Genomic DNA, 17,885 nt, shown 5'->3' with positions numbered 1-17,885 from the left:
GAGCTCATGAGGACAGAGGTGGTTAGGGGGGAGGGTAGGAGGTGTGGCAACACCACTATCCTCGGCGGGACAATTGCATATCTTATTTTATATTAGTAGTTAATGTAAATTTCAAATTATGACCAATTCGACTTACGACCACCCGTCTGTCTCAAACCCTCAAGGATTACCTGTAATGTGGATAACTCAATTGTGAATGATTAATGAGGTGAACGGGTTAGACAAAAGGTGGTGTCCAGAGTGGGAAGGGTGTAGCCGCTATCTACGGCATCGGTGGCTGGGTTATGCACGGGTGAATATGTTTGTATATGTTTGTCACCAAATCGCGACATGGTTAAGTGAAAGGGTAAAAGTAGTGAAGTTGGGGGACAGGAACTGTGGTGTTTTGGTGTGGTTTGGCTGCTCGGTGTCGACAGAGTAAAAGTGTTATGCCAGGGACAGAGTAAAAGTGTTATGCCAGGGACAGAGTAAAAGTGTTATGCCAGGGACAGAGTAAAAGTGTTATGCCAGCAATTTTGGAGACATGTCGTCAAGTCGGTATGGAAACAAATTATATAATTGAAAATATGTTTGCCATGTTTGACGGTAATGAAATGGAGACGGTGTACTGGAGTGTATTGTGATTCATGTAGACGAAATAGGCTTGTGAACTGTAACGCCATATTGTGAAGTTAGGAGTGAAGCGAAGCGACGGTGTGGCGCTCGATGGTGGTGGGCAGATGTTACAGATGTTTGTTCGCCCAAGTTGTCGACGCAGCAGTAAGGGAGAGATAAGAGTGCTGACTGGGGCGCCTGGGGGCACCTGCATGACGCCCTCCTCTGGCTGTGGGCCAGAGGCAGGACAACAGTGTCAAGGGCCACATCTCAGAGCCACACGTCTCCACCTACGAGTGCAGCTTGGATATCGGGAGAGCTGACTGTCCCGGCTAAGTGTAGGTATCAATTTGGCCTGTGGTGTACATGAAATGACCTTTGAGTCGGTTATTCGTTTTGTGACGATAGTGATGATTACTCTGTATTGAGTCTGTTTAGTGTGTGCTAATGGCAGTCATGCTACTTTCTAGGTTTGACCACTTCTGAATAAAGGGAGTGAGTTTTCCACAGCTTGTGCCAGTCACCTTCATCCCACCAAGGCGCTGACGGCGCCTGTAAAGGGAAACTACTAGGCTGCTCCTCCTCCCTTCTCCTCACTGCCGTGATCACCACTCCACCACCATGACCACCACTACCACCACCCTCCCTCTTCTCGAGGCAAGGCATGCACCACCAACAAACGCATGCTACACAACATTAAAGACATGACCAAGGGAGTAAACAGTTATATGAGTTTGTTTGCTGACGATGCTTACTGGTTGAACATTAAAATTGTAATTGACTGGTTTAACACCTCCTTCATCCCTGATGCTTGCTGTCACTGCAGGAGACTTGGCCTCCTCTTCAAAGTGCTGCTGCTTTTAGACCGCACCGTCACACCCTCGGCTCCTCACTGGGAGGCACAAGTGTGTTAAGGTGGAATTTCTCCCCCAAATACCACCTCACTCCTACAGTGGCTGGACCAAGAGGCAATGTGCACTATCAAAATGTTTTACCAGCACCGCTGTTATCAACAACTTCTACAGGCTACAGACACAGAGCAAAAGGTGAAACATTTGGAGGAGGAGGAGGAGGAGGAGGCAGAGGAGGAGAAGGAAAAGGCAGAGGAGGAGGAGGAGGAGGAGGAGGGTTGCATTTCAAAAGGAGAGTGAGGGAGATGACGTAGCTATCACCACCACCTCAATCTGTTGCCAGGTTTTGGAGGTTGTACAACTTCAGGCATGCAGTAAACAACCTCCTGGCTGCTTGGGACGAGGCAAGCATCAACACAATAAACCACTCATGGAGGCGTCCAGCACCTTATTTGTGCCAGGCAAGGAAGGACCGTGTCCAAAAAATTCGCCAGGCCGCTTCTACTGCTGCCCGAGCCCTGCTTGGAAGTGGTGACGTGACAGTGGAAGATGTGACTGAAGTTGCTGAAGCCACAAATGATATTTCTGTTAACACCATTGTGGAACAAGTTGATCAACGAGGCAGGGAGAAAGAAGAACGAGAACAAGAGTAGGAGGAGAGGAGGGGAAGACCACAACACACTTCCTTAATCACACCCTGAGTCACGTGGAGTGCATGAAGGAGTTAATCACAGATGCAGACCCTTCCCAACGAGGAACTGATGTGATGAGGCAGCTGGTAGAAGCAGTATCAGTCTACAATCACAGGCACATGCACCGAGGTAAACAAGGCAGACAGGCACTCATCACCCACTACTCCGACAGGCAAGCAGCAGCTTCACTTCAAGAGGAAGACATTCTACAGCAGCAAGAAGAGGAGGCCATGCTGAACATTGATGAGGATGTGAGAGTGTTGTGAGTTCCATGAACGTTGAAGGTTTTTAGCCAGTCTCTCCCCTCCACAACTCTCGGGCTTCGTGTGTGTGAGTGTGTGCATCTCTTCACTTGATGTAAATATTTTTATTTGAACTTCTGCATTGCTTACTTTGTATTTTTCCAACTTAATAAGTGCCAGCAGTGTGTATTTTTTCTTTCCTACATAAGTATATTTAGGGGTAAGTGGGGATGGGGGGGGGGTGCAGGGGACTTTGGGTAAGAGACTTTCACTAGCCCCTGTAATGCAAAATTTTTCCTAACGCAGCAGTGGTGGGGACTCATGAACCCGCTTTAGACAAGGATGAACTGTACAACAGAATGTATGTATTGTGAGGACTGAGGTAGGAGGCTGAGGAGAGGCAGTGTGAGGGAGGGTGGACAACAATGACGTCACGCACTGAGGCAGGGTGGCGGCTGGACAGAACTGGATGACTGGGATTTTTTTGTTAAATTCTAAACTTGCTTGTTAGGTACAAATATGGGTAGAGGTCAATTAGTACTGTTAGATGAAAATTCATTATATGTAAATTCTTTAGATGGGAGATCTCACGCTACATTTAAATAAACTGGCAAGTTTCTTAAACAAATATATCATTGTATTTTTCAAAGCCATAACACACCACATTTTCTTTGAAACAGAACACAAAATCCATAAGAAATGTACCTTAAGAATACACAAAAGTACCCAGTTTGGTCCACAAGTACCATATATATATATATATATATATATATATATATATATATATATATATATATATATATATATATATATATATATATATATATATATATATATATATATATATATATATATATATATATATATATATATATATATATATATATATATATATATATATATATATATATATATATATATATATATATATATATATATTTTTTTTTTTTACAACAAAGGAGGCAGTTCAAGGGCAAAAAAAAAAAAAGAAAACAATAATAAAAAAAAGCCCGCTACTCGCTGCTCCCAAAAAAGAATTAAAAGAGGTGGCCGAAAGAAAGATCAATTTCGGGAGGAGAGGTGTCCTGATACCCTCCTCTTGAAAGAGTTGAAGTCATAGGCAGGAGGAAATACAGATGAAGGAAGATAGTTCCAGTTTACCAGCGTGAGGGATGAAAGAGTGAAGATGCTGGTTAACTCTTGCATAAGGGGTTTGGACAGTGTAGGGATGAGCATGAGTAGAAAGTCGTGTGCAGCGGGGCTGCGGGAGGGGGGGAGGCATGCAGTTAGCAAGTTCAGAAGAGCAGTCAGCGTGGAAATATCAATAGAAGATAGAAAGAGAGGCAACATCGCGGCGGAATTTAAGAGGTAGAAGGCTATCAGTAGGAGGAGGAGAGTGGAGTGGAGTGGGTGATAGGACAGAGCCCTGTGGAATGCCACTGTTGATAGGTTTAGGGGAAGAGCAGTGACTGTCTACCACCACAGAGATAGAATGGCCGGAAAGGAAACTGGAGATAAAGGAACAGAGAGAGGGATAGAATCCGAAAGAGGGCAGTTTAGAAAGCAATACATCATATTCAGCGCAGGGATCTGGTCCACCATTCCCTCCCTCTTCTTGACTACCTACAGCCTACATTATCTTTGGTTACTTTCTCCTGCCCAGGGAAAACTAGTGACCCCTCTCCTCATGCACCCATGTCCTGTCCACCTTCCAAAGGGCCACTGGCAGTTGGAGGAGCTAGCACAGTGCTTATTGCCAGAACACAGGACATTGTATTATCGAGAATCTACAGGTAATAGTGTCCGTTTCATTTCATCTGTCCACCAACAGAGTGGGAATGTTGATAGATGTGGCACCTGCACATTTCTAGTTCGTGAATACGTGAAAATCAACTGTTGTGATGGACATTCAAGCTTATTTTTTAATAATATATTTGAATGTTTAAGTATACAAAAAACAACTCTGTCATTTGCATTGACAACCTAACATACAAGCACACAAACAGACAAGCTTGTATCAAACAACATAGTCACATCATGATTGAACAATCCATGCTTTTTCAAATTCATATAATTCATCTCATTTCGGGTATATTAAAGACATCTGGCTATGCAAGTGTAAATAAAGGTTATTTTAATAATTTACTGCACGTAAATACGGATTAATATTCAAAATATGACATAGTAAGTAATAACTGTTAAATGTTACGATAGGCTATTTTGAATATCATCCATATTATTTACATGCAAGACATCAAAATTCCTTTTGTCTAGACACTTGCAGACCCAGATATCACTTTAAGTACCTGAATGAGATGAAATATGGGTATCTGAAAGGCAATAAGTCGTTCGAGTATGATCAGAGTATAATGTTTGATATACAAGCTGTTCTTTCGTCTACTTCTATGGTATTTTATATTATTTTATCGATGCAAATCGGCATGGTTGCAGTTCATACAAGGGGGCTTGAGGGTTTATGTATACACAAACATTCAAATATATCACTGAAAATATAAACTTAATCTTCATGCAATCACGAACTAACAATGTGCAGGTGCCACATCTACGTTCACGAATGGACGTATGGAATGAAACGGACTATACCACCCAAGTCCATAAAAATAATAACAATAGTAATAAAGAAGGGGTAATCATAATACAAAGAGCCAAAAGTACCTACCCTCCACTTTAATGCACCACATTAAAAAAATAAAACATATATGAAAACAAAAATAGACATTGGAGTAACAGGGCCACCTTGTAAAAGCAGGCAAGGACATGGTTACCATGAGCAATGTGTATCAATGCCCTGAAGGTACAGCTAGTTCTCAATAAAATGAATTATCTGTTTTGCAGTGCTGCAAATTCTGGATACAAAATAACTTTGCCTCATTATACATATACAAAAATGCTGCCACAATGCAAAGACCCAAATTGCAAAATTCACATATTTGCATTTTGCAAAAACTTTTGTGGCATCCATTACTTGCAAAATGTGAAAGAGGACTGAACTAAAATCTTTTGTTTTTAGAGCTCTGTACTTAATACCCTTGTTGTCAACTCTCAAGGACCCATTCATTAAAGTCACACAACAATGCTAAATCACTCACTTGGCCCATCATCCATCCACTTATTGACAATTACCGCCATTAATATAAAAGATATTCACATTTTCTAAAAGTGCCCATCTATCTGATAAATATAACATCTTTATAAGCTTCCCAGTTCCTCATGTTATAATATGCCTTCTCTAATACATTTCTCTATTGTCCTTTACATGATGAAAAAAGTACTTTCAGCAAACTACTTCTCATTTATTTCCTTCAACTTATTTATAATCCTCTCTATCAGTCCGGTCACTGAAGATACCATAGATGTATAAAATAACATGTGTCATTCATTACAGTACAGTGTTGAGGTATGCAGACAGGCTGCTTTCCTTGGACTGATAACACATTGTAACATGCAACAGTTTATTCATTATGGGCTAAAAAGTACTACTGAAATTTATTCATGCTATTAACAATCTATTACATACTCACCAGAATAGTAAATTTCCCAGTGGCTAGTTCACTCAGCAGAGGTTCACAAGTGGGGTTGAGGTTAACAAGTCCTTCCCTGTGTCTTGTGGCTTCGTGCTGCTCATACAAACTTACAGCTCTGGAAGAGTATTTCATCAGTCAGTGAGTTTGTTTGCTAAAACAAGAAAGTGACCCTTACAGTAGTCTGTTGATAAAGAGGAATTATGCAATGAACAGTAAAGAAATGCACAATGACATTACAAGAAGGTTATTTCTCTGGACTAAATTTACACAAATCTTCAAAGAAGACATTTTTTCCCTCAGTACACATAGAGCTTGGGATCTAAATAATTTTGTAACATGGAAATCTACACATGAAAAAATAGATAGAGCAAATTCTTTAATCCACTTATGAGGTTGACAAAAAATCAAGGAAGCAAATGACAGATTAAGTAAAATTATAAAGAAAGCATCTGTAGATGTTGGGGGAAAGTCACCAAGGAAGAGCAGCAGTAAACAAAAATAGGAAGAAAAGAATCTCATAAATAAGTGCAAAGATATGAAAGTAAGAACTAAAGGGATAAGATCGAATTTGCAAAACTGACAAAACTTAACAGGAAAATTTGTGATAACCAACTCAACCAAAAGGTGACTAAGCCTTGGCACACTGGAGCATTCTAGAAGTCAGGGCAGGCAAAGGACCAAGTGGAGAGATGATATTAGAGCATCAGCCAGAGAAGAATGGGGTGCACTAACATCAGCCAGAGAGACGCAGAGAAAGTAGAGAAAACATTTATCCTCCAGTGGACATTGGCTGAAGATGATGACAAAGTATGAATATTTTTTTCATAGTGTTTATCCTTTGGTATTTTTTTCATATTTCATCGGTGGGCATAAAATGTGATGTAAAGGAGCTAATAATCATAACCAGAAAGTAATCTTCTTTTAAATTGCTGATTTCAATACAAAGGAAAGTGATAAAACAGTTTTGCTATTGATAAAATATTCTTCATGACCCTGACAGAAACTACAGCAAAGCTGTAATGGTCCCTGCCCAGCACCAGCTCCTGTTCCTGATTCTTTGCCCAAAGTAACCTCAAAACAAAGTTATATCCCTAAAAGGATGTCATAGCTCAAGGCCAAGTCCTGCCCAGCCAGTCATTCTTACCTTGACACGTCAAACTTCCTGGCCATAAGAAACTTGACCGCCGTGTTCCATGACAGAGGCCCCACGTTCCTGGACCGGCGCAGCTCATTCACTTTTTCCACGAATTCTTTAGTTGCCTGTTGGGAGAGGTGAAAATGACTCTTTTAAAGTTACATAAGTAACATAAGTTTATTCTAACTTTTGGTAATTTTTTTTTTATCAATTTCTTTAATGTCTTGAGTAAACTTACTGGGATATGCAAAAAACAAATCCTTACTTTTCCTTCCTAAATGCACAATATACTTAATCTTTTTTAACTACTAAAATATTTTTTGTCTGCATTTCCTCTTTGCAAATCATTTACATGTTAGAGGGCATTCAAAATTATTCTTCAGTATTTCCTTTACATAATTTGCATAATACTACACAATAATGTCATTCAATAACTACCTACTACATTTACTATACATAGGGCAGTGGGATGCTCAGATGTACACTAAGCAAAGAAGCTAATCAGGGTCAGACACATCAGCAACCACTCAAAACAAACAATACAACATTAACGAAGGCAATTGAAGTAAAGGGCTGGAGTATAATGTACGGCGCCACGACACACACTGCCGACCGCACGTGCGTCGTGTTCGTGGACACACACACACACACACACACACACACGATGAAAACAGGCAGTAGCAGTAACAACGGTATCAACATTAACAACAAAAGCAGCAGCAGCAAGAATAAGTAAGTCTGCAAGTTCCCATAAGGAGTGGGCGTCGCCGTTACCATGACGACCACTGCCCACGCCCTCACCTGCCGCCGAGGACCTCCCTACCCCACACCAGCGACACTACGCATCACACACAAAGGGTCGTGCGGGAATGACTGACAGCTTGGATGACACGAAGACCGACAAATTATTCATGAATTGGTGAACAACAACAATTACTACTACTACTACTTGAACGTGATGTGGTGTCCAAACTATTCTCATTGGGGTAGTACGAACCTCCATGCTTATGTTCTGGAGGAAAAGGAATGAGTAAAGGGAAACAGAAGTGGGCGCACTGTATGACCCGTTCTCCCCATCATCAGTCGGGACTAAGGGAAGTGGGTGCACTGTATGGCCCCTTCATCCCAATTTACATTCGGTCAGCCATGCCAACAGAGCCCACTCTCCTACCGCCATTCCAATCCAACACACACGCCGCCGTAGTAGTAAGTCAAACTCATACACAAAAATATGGTGGAGGAAGAAGGCAACACACACACACACACACACACACATTGCAACCTCCTAATGTAATGGAGGGATTTCCCATCATAAATCTGCTTAATTACACATCATCTCGGTATCTCTAAACACGATAACTAAATCTAGTCCGGAAGGGTGCAAATAAAATTCCGATGGCGAGGACTGAACCAGGATCCAGCCAGAGGGGATGCCAGATTTCTGCCCAATCGGCTTGGGGGAGCTTTCCGCGTCTGGCGGGTCACTACACCGATGAATTAACGCTTTCAAGAGGAAGACAGCAAGATGCCTCTGGTAGTATTTTTTTTCTCATGTGCTGCATATAGTGCCGGTAGACTTTCTTTGAACCTGATGGATGGTCCAGGCCCGTTAATGGCGCAGGCAAATTTAATTAAAGTGGTTGCCGTGATATGACTTGCTTGGCCCATGCTGTCCCCCGATGCTCCTCTTGACCGAAGTCCTTGAAGTTTGGGTTGTTTGATGGGGGGTTAATAAAAAATAAAAAAATAAAAAATCTGGACACCATGTGGGTAATGTTCTGCCACTGCGATGGTTGACAATGGGAGCGGTTCCATACCCCGCAAAATTGCAAGTGATCGCTAGCTACTTTAACTAAAACTGAATCAGTGCGATGTGCGATGAGGACTCGCACACTCTAAAATCTCTCACGTGATAAATCATGATGCACTGTGCCTATATTCTACAAGACATTGATCCCAAGTGTTTATGCGAACATTTTTCATGTGAAGTGGTGAGAAACACTCTACCATTCAGTTATTACAAGCTAAATACTCGCAACTAAGCTTACACCATTCTCGCATTTTTTTCTAATCTCCTGCCGCATGTATAGCTTGAACCATTTTTGTAATAGATTCCACGAAGACTATTGTTCAATCTGGCAAGTACCGAACTGAATCTAATCAGTACTACTCGTGGTAAAGAGACATTTAAAAGGCCGAAACCCGCATGATGCCGAAAGGAGAGCCTGAGGGGCCGAACTAAACCTCACCAAGGCTTACCAATACAAAGGGCAGTAGCTATAGGACACTGGGGAGAAAGAAACAGTGGAACACCTAATTGTAGAATGTAGCAACTACGAGAGGCAGAGAGGGGAGTTAGTAGTAGAATTAGTGATGGTGATAGGTAGGGAGAGACGATCAAAAGCGATACAGGTCAAAAGAAGAAGAAGGTTTGGTTTGGTTTGGAACGCCAAGTCGTATAAATCTTCCTCCAAGGTATAAATACATATAAACAAGTAAAGTCTGTGTTCGTGATTTATTAATTGTTTTAGTGTATCATGCCTAAGAAGTTTTTTGTAGACCATAAAACAACGAAGAACAGGTCGTAAATTCTACAGCGGTGCAACGGAAGGTTCATAATTTAATTTACCATAATACCGCTACTGAGGCAAAGACTATTGAAGAAAACTGTTCTTAATATTCATAACTTTGTTTTGCATTACATTGGGATAAGCAAAACATTTTTTTATAGTAGACCCACTTTTCTGTACCATGCTATGCTTTCCAGATAATCTGGCATCTTTTATCGAGGAATGGAACTCTTCTAATTGTCAGCCTCTTGCGGTGGGACTGTGAACTCGGGTGCTTTGGATTGCCAGGTCCGCGCCTAAGTTTCGTCTTTCGTTTTTTTTTTCTTTTCATAGGAGCAGTGTGTTGAGAGAGAGAGAGAGAGAGAGAGAGAGAGAGAGAGAGAGAGAGAGAGAGAGAGAGAGAGAGAGTGTGTGTGTGTGTGTGTGTGTGTGTGTGTGTGTGTGTGTGTGTGTGTGTGTGTGTGTGTGTGTGTGTGTGTGTGTGTGTGTGTGTGAAAAAAAGCGTCTTACAAGCCCAAATCCTTGGCCACAACCATGGACACCGTAGTCGCTGCTATCCCTCCTCCTCCATGCACACGTAACAGGGCCAGAACACCATGGTACTGTAACCTCCCCGGGTTGACTCCTCCACATTTCCCCTTTCCCTTTATTTAAAAAAAAAAAAAAAAAAAAAAAAAAAAAGGAAGCGTCACGTGGCACCAGGGGCGAGGGAGGAAAGCCACAATAAGGGAATGGAGAGGTTAGGGTAAGGATGAGGCTCTCCAGAAAAAAAAGCTCAAGAGATATTGCCGGATGCCATACCGTCAAGATTATGGTGGCACAAGTCTCGCTAGATGTGACGAAAGTTTGACCGAATGACGAGAGAGAGAGAGAGAGAGAGAGAGAGAGAGAGAGAGAGAGAGAGAGAGAGAGAGAGAGAGAGAGAGAGAGAGAGAGAAGCACTACAAAGCGTGTAGAAAAGCCTCATCCCTAGTGGTAATAATTTAGATCCCGCGTGAATATTTCGTCTGTCTGTCTCTGCCGCAGAATCTACAGTTATCATTATTATTGTTATTTCCACCATCAGCGTTATCGCCAATTAATTACGAATATCATGCATTCCCGAGGCTCCAAAATCTTGTAGACTGAGCTGAGCGGCGAACGCTCGCTTCCTGCTGCTGGGTTGTCTCCGACGCCGTTCCAATAGAGTGGACTGCTTTTCGCTCAGGGCCACCACGCTTCCTGTGTACCTGCGCCGCGCCCTCCTCTTTCCATATTTATAATGGACAAAGCGCCCCTAACAATATAGAAATAAAAGTATTTGGCCCATCATCAACATAAAAACCTTCAGCTGTAAATATAATCTACCAATGATGAATCAATTGGCATGGCTGGTGGCTCCTGACACTCCTCCGAGTCGTCACAGGGTTTGAGGAGTGTCATGTCAAACAGTGCACGGCAAGGGGAAGAAATGATGGAATAGATTAGTTTGGACTCCTTTGTTGTTCATCGTCCAATAAGCGAATGGCTTCGATTATTTTCCTTATATATTAAGAATGAAAACTGTCGAGTTGAATGGCAAGTAAGCAGTGGTTCAATCATAGATTTGCGTTAAGAGCAGCAAATATGGTGTTCATGCCGGTGCACGTGTGTGGCATACCGTGCTAATTATCATGATATTTAGTTGTCTGTTTGCGACGAACAACAACTACAGGACGAAAGTCTCAGCTGGCGGGAAGCACCGCGCCGCGAGTGTTTCAGGCAACCTGTGACCACCAGGTGTGCACCACCGCCTTCAGGCAAACGCTTCCCATACTACGTCATACACAGTGCCTTCAAAGTATACAATAATTTTCTTCTTCTTCTTCTTAGTGGTAGTAGTAGTAATAGTATTGGTAGTAGTAATAAGTAGTAGTAGTAAGTAGTAGTAGTAGTAAGTAGCAGTAGCAGTAGTAGTAGTAGTAGTAGTAAGTAGTTGTAGTAGTAGCTGTAGTAGTAGGTAGTAGTAGTATTAAGTAGTAGTAGTAGTAGTAGTAGTAGTAGTAGTAGTAGTAGTAGTAGTAGTAAGTAGCAGTAGCAGTAGTAGTAATAGTAGTAGAAGTAGTAATAATAGTAGTAGTAGCTGTAGTAGTAGTAGTAGTAGTAGTAAGTAGTAGTAGTAGTAGTAGTAAGTAGTAGTAGTAGTAGTAGTAAGTAAGTAAGTAATCATTTATGTTGTAGTAGTAAGTTAGTAGTAGTAGTAGTAGTAGTAGTAGTAGTAGTAGTAGTAGTAGTAGTGGTAGTAGTAGTAGTAGTAGTAGTAAGTAATCATTTATGTTGTAGTAGTAAGTTAGTAGTAGTAAGTAGTAGTAAGAACATAAGAACAAAGGAGTCTGCAAGAGGCCGGTAGGCCTGTACGAGGCAGCTCCCCTGAACCTAAGCTCCCGTGTATCTAACCTCACCTAATATCGCTGTCCATGAATTTATCTAATCTATTTTTGAATGTAACAATTGTATTAGCACTCACCACATGACTGCTAAGCCTATTCCAGTAGTAGTAGTAGTAGTAAGTAGTAAGTGGTAGTAGTAGTAGTAGTAAGTAAGTAGTAGTAGTAGTAAGTAAGTAATCTCAGAAAAGAAGCATCAGCCAAGGAGTCACGTTGTCGCCTGGATGAGGTGTCGCCTCTCGTTCTCCCTGTTCAGGTCGGCCATCCTATGTCTCAGGGGCACCAGACACTCTGGCCCAAAAGCCACCAACATCTCCAATATGGACTATGAAGCCACAGTGGTGGAGAGTGACATTAGGGTGGGTCGGGAGTGACTTGAGTAGGGAAGGAAAGGGGGATCTAGACGTAATAGATGATAGGTGATTTAGTGTCAGGTAGTATTAGTGATATGGTTGGATGCCACAGTCATTAGCGAACAGAGTTGGGGCTAATGACCTCCAAGCTATGGAGCCCTCCATGATTATGTGTCGGGAAAATAAACATGGGTGGAGGTATCATTTATGTTGAGGTAAAAAAAGTAGTAGTAGTAGTAGTAAGTAGTAGTAGTAAGTAGTAGTAATAGTAGTAGTAATAGTAGTAGTAGTAATAATTGTAGTAGTAGTAGTAGTGGTAGTAGTAGTAGTAGTAAGTAGTAGTAGTAGTAGTAGTAGTAGTAGTAGTAGTAGTAGTAGTAGTAGTAGTTGTAGTAGTAAGTAGTTGTAGTAGTAAGTAGTTGTAGTAGTAAGTAGTAGTAGTAGTAGTTGTAGTAGTAAGTAGTTGCAGTAGTAAGTAGTAGTAGTAGTAGTAGTAGTAGTAGTAGTAAGTAGTTGTAGTAGTAAGTAGTAGTAGTAGTAGTAGTAGTAGTAGTAGTAGTAGTAGTAGTAGTAAGTAGTAGTAGTAGTAGTAGTAGTAGTAGTAGTAGTAGTAGTAGTAGTAGTAGTAGTAGTAGTAGTAGTAGTAAGTAGTAGTAGTAGTAGTAGTAGTAGTAGTAGTAGTAGTAGTAGAATTATGTGTCGGGAAAATAAACATGGGTGGAGGTATCAGTTATGTAGTAGAAAAAAGAAGTAGTAGTAGTAGTAGTAGTAGTAGTAGTAGTAGTAGTAGTAGTAGTAGTAAGTAGTAGTAAGTAGTTGAGTAGTAAGTAGTAGTAAGTAGTTGAGTAGTAGTAGTATGTAACTGTGGTATCAATATACCTCATTATACCTCATTGTTATTAGGTATAATGAGATATATTGATACCACAGTTACATAGTAGGTTACACTATTATCATAATTATTTTAAGAAATTTTTGTGCCGTTTCTGCACCTCCTGTGTCTTATCACGATTAAATAAAGAGCGCCAAGAAATACTCAGCCGTCGGCGGAGCTTGGAATGCAGGGTTCACCACATTCCTATAATGTTGCCCTGACCTTTGTTATCCCAATTTATTCAACCCCGCAAGTGTTGATCAAAACAAACACTGTCGGAGTGTAACCTCGAATGACTGTTATAGCTGTTGGTTATCATATTAAAAAATGTCCCCCCCCTCACACACACACAAGTATTATTATTATTATTATTATTATTATCAATCAGTTTTCCCAAGTTCGTACTCGATGTTACAGAACTGCCGTGCTTAGGCGACGTTGGCGGAAACTTGCCCCGCCCCTCTGCCCGTCTGCCCCCAAACGTCTTTTTGAGACTCGGAGTCACCCCAAGACCCTGGGTATAAGGGCGGGGCGGCTGGAGGCCGGGGAGACAACGAATCCTGTTAACAATTCTTGTCGCATACACTGTTTTCCGTTGCAAGCCGCTTCATAGTATGAAAGTGCTTCATTCCCGGAAAATATATAATCGATTTTTTTTGTGTGTGTGTGGATTTCTGCAAGGCCTGATCACGAGTTGGACTTGCAATCGCCAGTAAGTACCCTCCCGATTAGAGCAAGGCTCATTAGTCGATATCTGGGTACTGCAAGGACCTTGTGTGTGTGTGTGTGTGTGTGTGTGTGTGTGTGTGTGTGTGTGTGTGTGTGTGACTACTCTAATTCACAATTTTCGCTATAATTCGCCAAACACCGGTTGCCAAGAGCAAGAACGGCGTTAGAGTAACCAACCAGCCACTAAACATGCAAGACAGAACCCTGAGGTGGGAGGGAGGAACAACCATGATGGGGAGAGGAGAAAATAGGGGCCGCACCATGCACCAACCCCCATATCTTCCCCCCACGAGGAAACGGCCGTAGGGGGAGAAAATGGTGGGCATTAGAGGAGACAAGTAAGGCCTGCCACTGTGACAGAACACATGCAGACGGAGTATAAAAATACATACTTCATGAGATGGGGAGGGAAGTGCTTGGGTCACGGTATAGGGTGATAAGGGTACGGGACAAGCGGGGAGTGGGTCTGGCGGGAGAAAGGAATGGCGATGACGGGAGTAGAGGGAAATGAAGAAGCGGCAGACACGACACACGGAGAGCGAGCGAAGCAGGAGTGTACTCACCTTTTTGTGGTTAGTCCTCATAGCCTGCAAGATAGGGACGCAACACTTTACAATGGGAGCGTGTTAGTCGCACTCTAGGCACTCCACTAAGTCAACACACACACACTACGGGGTGTTGGCTCCATGGCTCAACACTGTACTCTCTACTCGCTTCACTACCATCTGTGGAGGAGAGAAAGGTTTCAAACAGATCCTAGACGTCCCCTGGGTCGTCGCCGCTGCCGCCTCCGCCACAACCCTCAACAACAGCGGCACCACCACCACCAACACAATCACTAACACTAAGACTCCGCGCGTCTGCTACCGATATTAGCATTAAAACGAGAGCACCAGCGATATTATTAACAAAGAATGAGGTTCAGCGCGCGTCTGCTGATCCCCCGTAACTGCAGCACAATCCCACAAGCCACAACACACGCAAGGCGAGCACAAGGTCCAGCACAGGTATACACAGCCACGCGCCGCACACGCCACACCACCGTGGTGGCACTTGTGCGACGCGCCCCTGCCGCCGACAATGATGCCTCGACACGCGCGCGCGGGTCCGCTGTCTGCACACACACACACACACACACACACACACACACACACAATATGACATCATGCAAGGCAATACTATACAAAAATAAGGAATAATTATTGTAGTGTAAATAACACCTACGAGCTTGACTCAATTCTGTAAAAAAAAAAAAAAAAAAAAAAAAAAAATAGGTATGAACACACACACACACACACAAACACACACACACAAACACACACACACAAACACACACACACCAAACCACATAATGAACAAACGGTATGATTTCCATTTTTCACTACAAGCAAAAGCGAATGAAGTGGGATCCGCGTGGGGCAAAACTGGACAAGAGAGGAAGGAGAGGAGGAACGGGGGCGCTGGTTGCTAAGCTGTGAGAGACCGGCCGCCCCACACAAGTCTCTGCCCCGACACCACCACCACCATCACCACCACGCAGGAACACAAGGACAAAGAGTATAGTATACCAGCTGAGAGTCCCAGCTGCTCTCCCCGCACACACGCACGCACACATACCAACACTCCGCTGTACTAGTTGTGTTAGGCAAGGCACAAATGCCTCCAGGACACAAATTGATTTGTTTTGCTTCCTTTGTGTATTTCCTCCACAAATAATAATCAAGTTCATTCATCTGACCAACATGTAACTCCTCCCCAACAAGTCTTGGACTTCGCGATAACTATACGGCACCAACACCCACACCCCTATCGCTGCAGACATAACCACCACCACCTCCACCACCACCACATCAACGCTAACAGTACGCCACAAAACGGCTACACAACGGCCGCCCCCACCGTCCTTATTGACCTTGTGTGGCTGGTGCAACGCGTCCCCCCTCACCCCACCGAGCGAGACGAGGCCTATATGCCACCTCCCCTCGGCCCGGCCCACGGCCCGCCAAGAGTTCTATACTGATAATGATATGCCTAACACACACAAAGAATGCTGCACAGGGAGAAAATGCCTGAAACGTGAGTAAAAATGTTTGCAGTTTGAAAAAAAAAAATGCAATACCGCACCCAGGGATAAGGACTCCCAAATTCTATTCCAATTTCTTTACCATGAATAAAGACTCTGCTCACTGTACCTAATTTCGCCCAAGAAAATTCGAACTTATAAAAATAAAGGGAGAAAATTACAACTTAAAACAACAAACCATGTACCGGTATGTAAGCATTTCCAGTGTGCCAGACATTCTTCGACCATCAGGTCCTAAACCTCCACCACGAAACACCGATTTTCTCGTCGAAAACTTGCAGGTTTGTGAGCCCAAAGTGTTCACTGGCACGCTAACACAACTCAAAGACTACAAGACTTGGGCTTTATTCTTAATGCTCGTGACAATGTTGGACGATTGATTTTTGTTTTGTTTTGTTTTAATGCATATAACATACCATAAGGAGCTACAAATCATTTTCCGCAAGGCGATTTTTAAAAATTAAGACACTGAATAAAGCGTGCTGACCACTTCAGCATGGAAGCTTATTCTTATTCCAAATATACTCCAAACAGGTTACGAAACTGGGAGGCGGTGTCCCAGTCAATCGGTCGTTTCATGTGCCTCTGTCGTTTTGTTGTTAGGGACATAAACATTACGCGCCTTCTACGTGCCGTCATCCATATATACAAGTTTTCAAGAGCCCTGTAACGGGCACGCTGTGGCGTGCCCTCGGACCACAGGCTCATCCCGGCTTCTTGCTTAATCTGCTTAGCGAGGTAACAGCGGCGCCTTATGTGGCTGGTAAACAGCCTTGGCCGGGGGCACGCGTGACACAGGTGAGAAACGCCAGCATGCCAGCACCAGCACTTCCCCCAAACCCCGAGGCACACTGGTAGTGAAATCCTGACAGGTGGCATGCAGGCACCGCATGCTAGCTGCGAGTGGTGGGGACCATGGTGATGGTAGTGAAGATAATGTACGTAATGATTGTTAATGGTTAAGATAAAAATAAACATCTAATCAAAATAATAACATAATGGCAATTAAAATATACTTGCCCCCCACCCACCCACACACCAGGGTTACCATGGTGACACGTTTGTGACTGAACAGAACACTATACGTATTAGCTCCCCGTGGGAGAAAATTATGTATTCACCATAATAATAAACACTGGAAGTAGAAATAAAACAATGATGATAATACATGATAATACCTAATGATAATACTATTATTATTAATAATAATAAAAAAATAATAATAGCTACAATTGTAAGTTACGGAGTGGGAGCAGTATGATGCTTGCTGCTCTTTCAGAAGCACAGGGAGCAGAGCTACACACACACACACACACACACACACATTCTGTATGATCTAGATTCACTTCGTCTAGGCTCTTTACACACACACACACACACACACACACACACACACTTCTGTCCTACCTGGATTCGGCCCGTCAAGGCTTTTTCAACTCCAATGAAACTGAGATCACACAAGACGACGATATACTCGGGCGAGGTAAAAAGCTACTAGAATATCCTTGGTCCGGTCCTCATGACACACAGGAGCACCCCTTCCCTCCCTCCCGCCGGCTGCCCTTCCCACCACTCACCGTCGCCGGCAAGCTCACAGGATCTGAGGCAAACAGCGATACCGTTCGGAAGAGACAATGTTGGGGCCTTGCCGAGGGAAGGTTGGTATGTATGTGTCTGCGGCCCGCTGCACTTTACTCAGTTCAGTTTCATTGATAGTGAATAGCGTTAAAGTGTGACTCCAAGAGGGCTTCTATTTATAATACTACTTATCCTCTTCCGTCAACGTACATGAAAAAACAAATTCTGGATGTT

The 17,885-nt window shown here is 42.8% G+C and overlaps 1 protein-coding gene across 16 annotated transcripts in view; it reads right to left on the bottom strand.

The window, feature by feature from the left end:
* Positions 1–17,885, bottom strand: part of LOC127001135 (tyrosine-protein phosphatase non-receptor type 9-like) — a 150,172-nt gene that overhangs the window by 28,118 nt on the left and 104,169 nt on the right. For 10 of the 16 annotated variants that reach the window (XM_050865328.1, XM_050865337.1, XM_050865329.1 and 7 more), the window contains 2 exons: positions 7,069–7,184; positions 5,922–6,039 (listed from right to left, as the gene is read on the bottom strand). The exons of 1 other annotated variant lie outside the window; for it this stretch is intronic. In XM_050865328.1, the coding sequence (XP_050721285.1) occupies positions 5,922–6,039; positions 7,069–7,184 (234 nt within the window). Of the gene's footprint in view, positions 1–5,921; positions 6,040–7,068; positions 7,185–14,553; positions 14,716–17,885 lie in introns of all 16 variants that reach the window. 5 more of the 16 variants (XM_050865335.1, XM_050865332.1, XM_050865336.1 and 2 more) reach the window with 2 other exon arrangements.

The sequence above is a fragment of the Eriocheir sinensis genome, chromosome 20 (assembly GCF_024679095.1).
Source record: "Eriocheir sinensis breed Jianghai 21 chromosome 20, ASM2467909v1, whole genome shotgun sequence".
NCBI classification, from domain to species: domain Eukaryota; kingdom Metazoa; phylum Arthropoda; class Malacostraca; order Decapoda; family Varunidae; genus Eriocheir; species Eriocheir sinensis.
Note: the sequence above shows the minus strand (reverse complement) of the source record. Positions and strands in the feature narration are given on the sequence as shown.